At 40.4% G+C, this 11,506-nt stretch overlaps 1 protein-coding gene across 5 annotated transcripts in view; it reads left to right on the top strand.

Moving 5' to 3' along the window:
• LOC102781734 (nucleosome-remodeling factor subunit BPTF-like) overlaps nucleotides 1-11,506 on the top strand; it is a 52,810-nt gene that overhangs the window by 6,864 nt on the left and 34,440 nt on the right. For 2 of the 5 annotated variants that reach the window (XM_087841880.1, XM_087841882.1), the window contains exons 3-11: nucleotides 4,785-4,836; nucleotides 5,056-5,224; nucleotides 6,848-7,108; nucleotides 7,565-7,762; nucleotides 8,721-8,909; nucleotides 9,105-9,280; nucleotides 10,153-10,332; nucleotides 10,644-10,825; nucleotides 11,112-11,243. In XM_087841880.1, the coding sequence (XP_087698006.1) occupies nucleotides 4,785-4,836; nucleotides 5,056-5,224; nucleotides 6,848-7,108; nucleotides 7,565-7,762; nucleotides 8,721-8,909; nucleotides 9,105-9,280; nucleotides 10,153-10,332; nucleotides 10,644-10,825; nucleotides 11,112-11,243 (1,539 nt within the window). The remainder of the gene's footprint in view (nucleotides 1-4,784; nucleotides 4,837-5,055; nucleotides 5,225-6,847; nucleotides 7,109-7,564; nucleotides 7,763-8,720; nucleotides 8,910-9,104; nucleotides 9,281-10,152; nucleotides 10,333-10,643; nucleotides 10,826-11,111; nucleotides 11,244-11,506) is intronic. The other 3 variants (XM_087841881.1, XM_087841884.1, XM_087841883.1) reach the window with 3 other exon arrangements.

The following is an 11,506-nucleotide window of genomic DNA, read 5'->3' as shown; positions in this document are numbered from 1 at the left end:
TCAAAGAAACTTGTGGCAACTTTTCCCAACTGCGATTAAAGCAGCCATGATAACACTGATTGCCATATGAAAGGGTGGCGAATACATTAGTAGATTATCTAGATTACTGGAAAGTAGAGCAGGGCGATATGACCTAAGACACATAAGGCACACGGGATTATAAGGGGCACTGTCGATTTTCAGAAAAATCAAAGAATTGATTTTAAGTGTGCCGTATTTTCCAAAAAACACGGTAATAACGACGGCCCACCAGCATGCTCTACCAAAAATAGTGCTTTGTTGTGTATCTGACGGACGAAAGCTAAACCAGTTCCACACCACTGAAGTTGCAGCATTTTTACAAACCAGTTCTGGTTCATCTGTTTCATTCAACGATCTGCATTTGCGCTTCTCATTCTCCGCCATGCTTTTTCCGCCGTGTGCGTATGAAAACAAAGGCATTGCGTATGCGTGTTTTTCCCATATTCTATGGCAGTATTTCATTTTCTTATCGTTGCCCAACATTATACCGGTATTACCATGAACGGTATGGTATGGCCCAGCCCTACTGGAAAGTCCACTAATGACCCACCAAACGTGACACGATTTAAATTCTTTGTTTGTTTGTCTTTTTCAAGAGCTCTAATGAGCTAATATGAGGACAAACATATGTGCTTTATCAGTAATAAAACATGTAAACTTTTTCAGACAGAGTTAACACCAAATAACATGTCTGAACCTGGAAATAATCTGGACATTTTAAAAAGGTCTTCAGGTTACAACCAGGCTTTGTTCCCACTCAGTTTAGCCCAGATCAGTGTCAGGGTTATGAGTACTGATCAAATGCCTTTGATATTAACATTCAGGTTGAAACATCCAAAAAGCACAGCCAAGCATAGTCAAACAGACATAAAACAATTTTTGTTCAGTGCAACAAGGTTTGCAAAACAGATAATTCACCAGCAGGACTAACAGTCAGCAATTTCTGTATTCTTTCTATCCACACTGTACAATCATATTGTGGAAATGATTGGACAGTATACTTTTCTGCTGCAGATAATTTGTAATTGAAGTGGTGATTTACAGTTTTTAACACTGTATCATATGGCTGTGCGATATGACCAAAATCTCATATCCCGATATAAGACATCTATCGTCTGATAACGATATAAATCACAAAAACTTTCTGTAAATTCTGTGAGTCTCGGGCAGCTCGACTTGCGTGAAGTGTTTCCAGCTGGGCGTCGTGTACCTGGAGTCGAGTGTTTTAACCGTTGCATGAAAGTCTAAGGTTTATTTTTTAACACCTGACGGCTCTTTTTTACTTCTCATCTGTAAGTACTCTGCATACTCTTTCACGTGATTCAGTTTATTTTGAAAAGTCTCAACAGGATCTTTGAGCTTTATTGTGAAAGTTTTATGTGGAAAATAAACAAGCCGAAACGCGTTGTTGCTAACGACAAAGCATAAAAACAGGCGCTTGTCCGTCCGTAGTGTGGTTATATTAAATATAAGAGAAAGAGAGAATTTAAGAAATTAATATAGCCACTACAGTGACCATTAAAACAATGAAAAACAGTTGCCGTAAACAGTTTATTTTGCGACACCACGAAACAAACGATAGCGTAAAATGAAACGATAGATGTTTTTATATCGTCATCCAATATCGAACAGCCCTACTGTATCATAACTTGGTTTTATGCATATAAGTACATATCTGCATGTTGGAATACACCGGCTTTTTATTAAACCAGACTACATCTCCATTATAGTTTTAACATAACCTTACTATCAGCAGTATTGGTCCTATATGCTAGCAACTGATATTAGTATTGAGCAGCCACAGATGGTGTGTATGTGCACCCGCTGGATCAGCAGCAGCAGACAGTGTGCAACATAAATCATAAAGGGGCGTGAATGACCTAAACAAAAGGAGATTTCGGAGTTTAGGTGGCCTGAGGTTTGTCATTGCTACATTTCACTTTTTTTGCTTCCTCTGCTCCACCCTGATCACCAAATCAGCCAACAGCAGGTGCTGAGCAACCAGTCTTTTGACTACCTTTTAAAAGTTCTGTTCACTTACAAGAAGTGCACAAGCTGTGTATGTGCAATGGGGGAAAAAAAAGTTTTGTGCGCACAGATGGCCTGGAGGGATGCTGAATAGACACTACTGTTACATGGCCTGAGGCTTCACATTCCCTTGGCAGGAACTCTGTAGCTGCTGCAAAATGAAGTCAAGTGTCCATGTGAAGTGAAGTTGTTTCATTGTCATGTAAAGATTAAGATATTTCCAGTTTTTTGTTTTTTAACATTTAGAGAAAGCAAAAGGATTTATAAACCTTTTATTCAAAATGAACAGATAAGCACCGTCATATCATTTCAAAGATGTATTTAAAGCAAAAAAACATGGGCTCTGCCTTTGGGGAAAAATATTAAAGTACAAAATTTCCATACAAAACATGTAATCTCTGTAATCGCTTGTTATTGAGAAAGTTGTTGCTAAGAGACCTGTGAGGCCTAAGCCAGCTGTGATACTGTAGTACATGTACTGTAGCTCAAATATTAATATGCATTAATATGTGTTTGTACATCACAGTATTTCAAGGAAATTTCTGATAATATAGGGAAAAAACTGAACAGTGTTTAATCAGTGATTGCAGCTTGAAGTCAGCAGCACTTATCAGGGCCAAAAAACGAGGGTTTTTTCTATACGTATTTTCCAGTGAGCTTCTGTCATTGATGACTGCTACCTAATTCAAAGTGTGAAGCTATTGTCACATGATGCTAGCAGCAGCATTACATGGCAATGGCGGTGACACAGCAGAAATCAAATGTTAGTGCAAAAGTAGCTTAGGTGGTGTTTTATACCTTTTAATACTTAATAATTAAAGTTTTCATCAGCCTCTACTGTTTTTGTCACATAATAACATTGAATGTGAAGGATATTTTCTATTTGGGATGCTGTAATTTGTGTCTAGCTCTTTAATCAGCTGCTTTTCCACCGCGTAACCGCATCATCTACCGTTTGCTCGTCCTGTCGCATGGAGCGCAACTAGTGAGTGCTCCAGCAACACTTGGTTGAGTCATTTGTTTACTTTTGGGTCCCTCATCACCAGCTGCTAATATCTCCTTCTTGTGTGCCTTTGTAGCCTGGTTCTACTTGATGGTGTGTTTTTTGAGTTTGATGTTTCTACTTTGCAAATTTTGCAAAGCTTTGTTGGAGGATAATGAAGTTGGCCCCCTTTTTATTCAGTTGCCATCAGATGCGAACACAAGGCGCTCACTGTCAAACACGTCTGGGTTTGTCTCCTTGTTGTGTGCACGGGGGAGCATGAACACAGGGCATGATAGGGCGGTGATATCTTGATGTGACAGTTTTATATCATGTAAAAAGTTTAGACTATTTTTTTTTTTACCACAGGCAATACAATTTGACACAGCCTTAATCTAATGTATATCAAATGGGCTCCAGAATTTTATATATAGGTATACGAGTTCAGCAAATGCTGATAAGAACAAAAAAACATGTCTAACAGTCCCTCTGATAGACATGTCAGACCTGTACCTGCTTATTGTTAAGGAATTTATATGTAGTTCACTTAAATAAATAAAAAAAGACTCATTTGAATCAAAACAGAAGATAGAAATAGGCTTTATCATTTCTGACAAGGCTCACTTTGTTCATTTTTTTTGGTCAGTCAAGCATACACTTTGAAGATTATGCATTTATTGCTGATCATTCATTCTATAAAGTGAGTCTGACAGTACCACAAAGAGTACCACTAAGTCTTAAGCTGCTACGCCTTGCAGTTTTTCTTGACACCCATTAATGTGTTACAACCTTAAGTTTAATATTCAAACCACAGTGGCAGGGACATGTGCAACCTAACAAGAGGGCCACTGTGCAAAGATCATTTCCAGAATCCAGGTAAAAATCCTAATCCTTGGTTTAAATCAAAGTTCTCTCCAAAGACTTAGGTGGACATGATTGGCTGTGCGTGTGGTTGCCTGGATACAAAGCATGTCACTTTAACTTAAAACTGCATCCTGCTTTGCACTCTGAAAGGTGTGACTGGAAGCGGCGATGCATATCTCTACCCTTTTGATTCTCCTTTCAGGATGTCGGTCTGCTCGCTGCTAGTTTTAATCTCTCATGTTGTCTTCACTCTTCAAAGTTACGAAAAACTTCACAGCCAATTATGTTTTTGCTTAGTTCACACAGTTAGTAAAGTTTTGACAGCGATGTTATTTATTTATTTTATGTTGAAAGTTATAATTACTCTGAAAATCACTGACGAGATAAGATGGCCCATGACAGAAAGCCTCCATCCTCTACTGTGAAAGCTAGCGTCACAATCATAGCTACATTTGTCTGAATGAGCCAAAGCTGCAGTCAGGTCCTCAAGTTATCTTGATAAATGCAGAGCTACAATAGAGCCGCAGCGTTGGGTGTGCCAACTCACACTGTGGTCACCACCAGCGGTTGTTTGCGACATAATATATCATGCCGCGCTGCAAACGCTGTATGTCACTTTGCATGTTTTGCGCAGCCTGTTTTATGGATCTGAGGAAATGGAAGCGTAACCACACTCTTCAGGGACCTTGTACAGTTCGATATGAAAAATAAAATGAAAAGAATAAATCTCCTGACAAGGAAAAACACAAGCCAAATTAAATCACATAAAGTCCAACAAAGGAATACAGACAGCAGAGTCTGTATTGTTTAGAGCATGTCTGCCAGCAACTCTTCCTTCTTCCCCTTAATTCTTTCTTTTTTTATCTAATTTCCCATGTCTCCCCTACAGTGAAGAGGATGGTGAGTTGGAGGACAAAGCCATCTGGTACTACAGCACCAAGGTAATGCACATCATATTTTCTTGTTGCCTCTGTTGTAGGCTCTTCACCGAATCACATTTAATCATTTTGGATCATCTCTTTTATTACAAACCTTCTTTCTAATGAAATGCTTCCAGGCATTCTGTCTTTTTTTTTTTTGCCAGTAAGCCTCTCATAACTTTGAGCTCATGAAGTGGAGTGATCATTTACTGAATGCTCCCTGAACTCCGTCTCTCTCAGGTGCAGCTAGCTGAGCTGATAGATAGCTTGGATAAGGAGTACTGGGAGGCTGACCTGTATGCAGCCCTTCAGGAAATAAGGGACGAAGTGCACACGCATATGGACATCACCGAGGACCTAACCAACAAGGCCCGTGGCAGCAACAAATGTTTCCTCACTGCTGCAAATGGTAAAGAGATTATCATTTTTTCTCCTCCTCATGAAATAGGCTCTGACAGTCTCAGATACTCCCTGTTGCTGAGTTTAATCATGCTTGAAAGGAGAATGATCTCTTTTAAACTCAAAGTAATTTTTTCCCCCTTCTCTTCCTGCCTCTCTTTCCTCATTCCTGCCTGCGTTCTCGCCAGTACTCATGAATGCCACCCAGTCATAGATGGCTTGGCCATAGGAATCAACTCAGCTATTATGTAACGTTACGCGGGTCCCAGTCTGGAGCATGTCCAGCACTTGAGCTTCTCTCTCTCCTTATCCTTTTCTTTCTGCCTATAGAGTATCTCCCAGTGTCTTTTGTTTGTTTCAGGGCGTTTTGTGTGTCTGAAAATTAAGAGCGTTTGACCACATATCAGCTCATTTATTATAGCATTTTGTTTGCTCTGCAGTGGAAGTTGGTAAGAATAATACACTGGAAAATATATGCTAGATTAGTCTTGCATTAGTCATGGTTCATAATGATCTTTTCTCTGTTTTCTTTACACTGGGTTTTCTTCTGCCTTAAAACAGCCACTTCAGCTCCTTTAACTTTAAGGCCAACTTTCCTCTGATTGGCTGCTCCTTGTAAACAGAGGGTTTGAATTAAAATTTAAATCTAGTTTATGTATTGCTACATAACTCTCGTATGTTTTGGATTACAGATATTTAAGTCTTAATGTGATAATACACAGTACAGAATCGCCATACCTTTGTCTTCTCCTCTCTGCAAATTTGTTTTGCTTTTGTCTTGCTGCACTGGGATTTTAGCCCTTGTTTTTTTTTTATCAGAATTGTAGTGTTTTGGAGAGATGGCAGCCTCACCTGAACAGTCTTTCTACTGCCTTGTTTGAATTCTCCCTGGTTATTGATGCAGTAGGACAATGTATGAATCAATAGTAGTACAGCAGCACAGGGAGAGGTTCTACGTTGACCAGTTTTACATTCACCTGTCGTCAGACCACCAAAGATTCCTGTTTCTAAAGCACCCTCTACCGTATATTAAATACCCAGCATGCCCTACCCGGCAATGTCACTCTTGCTGTGTGCGCCAGCACTGGACTAGCGACCGAAAATTGACCCTTACTAGAATCTAGCTCTATTGGGCTGCTTCTCAGCAAATTCTTCCCAGTTTAACACAAGTGATTATATAGATATTGCACGTGCTAGTTATCGAAATCATAAACAGTCTAACGCTTCCACCATTCATAACATCAGGAATCCATTGAAAGGCAGTTCTCTTTTCTCCTAGTTTATGTTTAAAAATAAAGTCCAATCTTGTCATATAATGTACTCACATGGCTCATTTTTCATTATCATTCATATTATTTCAGTCATCATTTCTATCAATCCATCTACTACTTGTTGATTTACTCTAATAATTAAATAAAAAAAGTCTTCATCAGTTTTCTGACGGACATTTAGATGATCATATACTGAGAACATCTCAACCACCAACATAAACATACAAAGAGGAAATGTGTTTTAACTCTTTTTTTTTCCCATTTCCCAGTTCTTCAAATTTTCTTGTACCTTCTCTTGGCTCAGCCCTGAATTTGACTTTTTCTTTCGTTTATTTCACTTTACGTCTTCCTCTTTTATTCAGAGGAGATCCTGGAACGATTGCGGGCTAAGAAGGAGGAGGAGCTGGAAGAGGTGAAGAGACGGGCTGCTGAGGAGGCCCTGAAAGCGCAGATGGAGAAGGAGAAAAGAGAGGTGGATGTGGAGAAGGAAGACGAAGATGTCAAGTTGAAGGATGAAGGACAGCAGGAGGCCAAGATAAAGGAAGCGGCAAAGGAAGAGGGGGAGCAGCGGACAAAAGAAGAAGAAGCTACAAAGAAAAAAGTGGATGGTGCGAAAGCTGGAGGTAATTATGTTTCTTTATTTTTTTAAAACCCATAAAAATATGACCAAATATATGCTACAAAGTAATAATCATAGGAAAACAAAACATGTATGCAGCTGTCTTATTCTGCTTTTGAGCCTTGAACAAACGACATCACTGCAATCCTGTAATTAGTTATTGATTGATGAATCAATTTCACACGTGCTTGACCTATTAAAATGCTGTGAGCATTTCAAGACTCAAGCCACAGGCTGGCAATCACAAAAGGACATATGCCTATTCACATCAACGTCTTGTTGGGACTATGCTGCCCTCTGCGATAAAGAGGCATTTAAAAAGAGCAATAGCACTTTTATTGCACGTACACTAAGAAAGACAATACACAAACGTGCCCAATCATCACTTCCCCTCTCCAGTGTCTCCAAGTAACCAATGCATTATCAACATATTTACAATGTTGCTGCTGTTCATCTGTAGTCGGTGAAGCTCCTCCCACTGGCCAAGAAGGCAATAGTAGCATCTCAGATGGATCCCTGCTTCCAGCAACCTCTTCTCCAACGCAAACCGTCACTGCAAGCTCTAGTGTGGCCGCCGAGGCTCCGAAGCCTCCGGCCTCGACCGCAGAGGCTCTGACGGAGGCGTGTTCCCATATGGAGGTCTCTAACAGCAATGAAGGTAGATAGATAATATTTAAGGGAGAAATTGCCCTCGTTAAGCTGCTTTTGGAGATCTGCTTCCCTGCTACAGTTTGCAACTTCACGGGACTGAGTGATGAATCTCATTTTCATTCCAACATTTATTCCCGGTGCTTTGGTGTTCCTCTTTGCATGTTGCTCTCATTCCGTCTACTAGCTTTTGTGTTCAGTGGTGTAGTTACTTCTTGAATATTGGCTTTTGTCTTGAAACTGTTCCAGTCATTTCGTGCTTTAACTCAGTTCCTCACACTTGCTTTCTTTAAAGAGCTAAGAAGCTGATTGTGTTGTGTTGATTCGCAATCACATTGCATTGTCTCTGCAATCAGCACGACTAGAAACGCTCCTTTAACAGCTAGAGGCAGCATTCACATTGTCTGGTTCTTTAAAAAGCTTTTCTTTGGCTGCTTATGTGTAATTGCTTGTTTGAAACTGCTGCCTTTGATTAGACATTGCTCTGTTTATTAATTGCTTTTGTTGGGTTGATAGCTCAGTGACGATGTGCATATACTTCTCCAGAAAACTGACTCATCTTCATCATTGATGTCATGTGTGCACAAGCCTCATTGTTGAGCGTTTCTTTCTCTGCACTAGTAGCCTTTAACTTTCAAGTGACCAATTGCTACACCTGAAGTGTTTATGTGCTGCATGCATTAGGCATGGCTTATCAGCAGAGGGAGCCACAGCCCCAACATTTTTCAGAATGGTCAGAAGAAAGTTCCTGTCTTTACTGAAACTGAAGGTTTTTTTTAAAGGCTTGGTATTCATTTTTCTAATTTACAATATGTGCTGTTCACTTTTGTGTTGTTGGGTTAAACAATCCATGAAATGTGTCTCGGATTGTTACCCACAGAATAGCACAGTTGAGTCACATTACTCTTAATTAACCTGTCAGCTCTGTTTATGATTACATTTACATTTATTGTATTTTGCCTGTTCAGCAGAAAACCCGCCATCAAATTCTGTTCCTGTCAGTGGCGATGGCATACCCAGCCTAAGCCAGCCTCCCCACCCCATTGAGGAAAACAGTAACAGCAGTACTGGAGCTGGTGTCCCTCCGAGGTGTCCTGAACCCCCAGACTTGGCTGACAAGTCCTCCCAGTCATCCCTGGCGAGCCTTGATGATGCAGGTCTGACAAAACAGCATTATGTGACTACATTATACTGAATGATGCTATATTATACTACCTCAGAAGATAAACGATCCCAGAAGAAGCTGTTCACTATGTCTTACTAATCCCCACCACACTGTATATTACTGAGTTTATTACTGAGCTGTGTATCACTCCCTCTGCATCTGATTGAATTGGACATTGCATTACCAGGGGACGGTAAAGACTCCACCAACGGTGAGGGGACAGGTCCCGGTGCTAAGAAGTCATCAGCAACTCGCATGGTGACCCGGCTGAGAAACCCGGACAGCAAGCTGAGCCAGCTAAAAAACCAACAGGTTGCAGCTGCTGTTCATGAAGCCAATAAAGGCTTCAAGGAGGGCAGAGAGGTAAGAAACCACCAATGGATTTGGGCTTTTAGACTATACATGAAAAATTGGTGCCAACTTCCTAACATGGGCGTTCAGACCGGCATTTATATTCATGACGTTACAAAGAACAAAAGGATTCCCACAGATTCTTTCAAAAAAGTCTTAAACAGTGTTTTTTTTCTTAAAAGTATTATTTTTATTTGCGATACTTTGATGCTTATAACTAAGATATATTCTAAGGCTTTATCCAATAAATCATATTGTCTATTTTTTTTATTGCTGGCTGTAATTTTACAGCCAGCAATACTAAATGTAAGAGAAAAGGGAGGAGGAGCTTGTTTAAGGATATAAGGATTTAAATGAAAGGTTCAGGGAGTGCTTCGTTATTGCTGTTAATAATTTTACTGTGACTTGGAAAATGCACAGAGACAACATTGGTATTGAAAATAAACATACATTATCATCTTCCCCTGAACAACCCACTGTAACACTGGATATTACGATATAACCCGGCGGTTGTTCAGGCGTTTCATACTCATACACGTTTTCATGTCTTTTTTTTTTTTTTTTTTTACTTTAGCTCATTTCAAGGCTGCATTGTCAGTGTGGGTAGTTCAGTTCAGTCTACTTTTATGTATATAGCACTACTTAAGGCTCTTTAAATTGTCAAGTTAGGACCCTAAAATAATGGAGAAAAAGCTCCAACAATTGGGAAGCACTTAGCAACAATGGGAAAGAAAAAGTCCCTTCTTGCAGGAAAAAACCTCTGACGAAACCAGGGTCACAGAGGGGCAGGCATTTGCTGTGAACAGTTGGGAGTGATGGGAGGAAGACAATAGGGACACGTTTTCCATTCCAACTGCATTTTCATTCTTTGCTTACTTTTTTAGGTACTGGTAGTAAACGCACAAGGTGACATCACTCGCGTCAGCACACGCAGCAGCAAAGAGGTGGTAATGAAGGGGACCCTCAACCAATACTTCAAGCTTGGGCAGGAGGGCAAGTACCGCATCTACCATAACCAGTACAGCTCCAACGCCCTGGCCCTCAACAAACACCAGCACAGAGAGGCAAGTAGCATGACGTCTTTGTTTCTAACATTTGAATGTTCTTTCATTACTGCATCTGTCTGCCTGGCTCCGGTATTCTTCTGCTGTTTTTATTTTTATTTGCATGTGTTTCTACTGTTTTTATGGTAGTGCTAGTCACATTGAAGTTGTCCTCACTTGTGAACATATGTGTCTTTACTTGTTATATGTGGCAGTTTACACCAGTTACTATCCAGATGTGGAATTAAGTTCCAAGTGAAAAATCTCATTCAGTTCTTTGAGTTACTGGATTCCAATTCCCAACTAAATTCCATTTCTCTGTTTGTTTACAGGACCATGACAAGAGGCGGCATCTCTCCCACAAATTCTGCATGACACCAGCAGGAGAGTTTAAGTGGAATGGGTCCATTTATGGCTCCAAGGTTCTGACTATCTCCACATTGAGGCTCACTATCATTCAGCTGGAGAACAATGTTCCAGCACCATTCATGCACCCGAACTGGGCATCACACAGGTATAAAAGGGAGTGGGGGACTGGGATATAACAATAATATCTCATGTGCTCCACTGGCTTTGTTTAGTGGGTTTTAGGTTTTATGTCTTAACTTGCTAGTGAGGTTAACACCTTTCAGTAAATCAGTTACTTTTTTGGGTCAAAGTAGCATTTTTAACAGATGTAAAAGCAAATCGTGGTCAGACTGTCCGCTTACAAATATTCTGTAGCCTAAATCTGAAAGAACCCAGAGTACAGGAGGAGGTCGAAACATGCTAAAATGTTTTGTTTATTTGTTTCTTTGAAGGACCAATTGGATCAAAGCAGTTCAGATGTGCAGTAAGGCCAGAGAGTTTGCACTGGCTCTGGCCATCCTGGAGTGTGCAATCAAACCTGTGGCCATGTTGCCCATCTGGAAGGATTCACTGGGCCATACCAGGTATGAAAATCTTTACATATTTACAGTGCGCACCATACATGCTGCTATCGCTTCACAAACACAAATAAATTGAGTTTTACAAAAAAATTCAAATACCTTGAAACAAGCTTTCAGTGCACGTACATGGGGGGGATGTGCATCCAGTTAACTGGCAGAGCTGATCTTACCCAGATCAGATCAAAAGGCCCACCCTGGCTGTGAGGCATAATATTTAGATTGCAAGTCCACAACCAGCCACCACCCACCCCTGCCTCTACGACTGC

The sequence above is a fragment of the Neolamprologus brichardi genome, chromosome 6 (assembly GCF_056152115.1).
Source record: "Neolamprologus brichardi isolate AB-2024 chromosome 6, ASM5615211v1, whole genome shotgun sequence".
Taxonomy (NCBI): domain Eukaryota; kingdom Metazoa; phylum Chordata; class Actinopteri; order Cichliformes; family Cichlidae; genus Neolamprologus; species Neolamprologus brichardi.
Note: the sequence above shows the minus strand (reverse complement) of the source record. Positions and strands in the feature narration are given on the sequence as shown.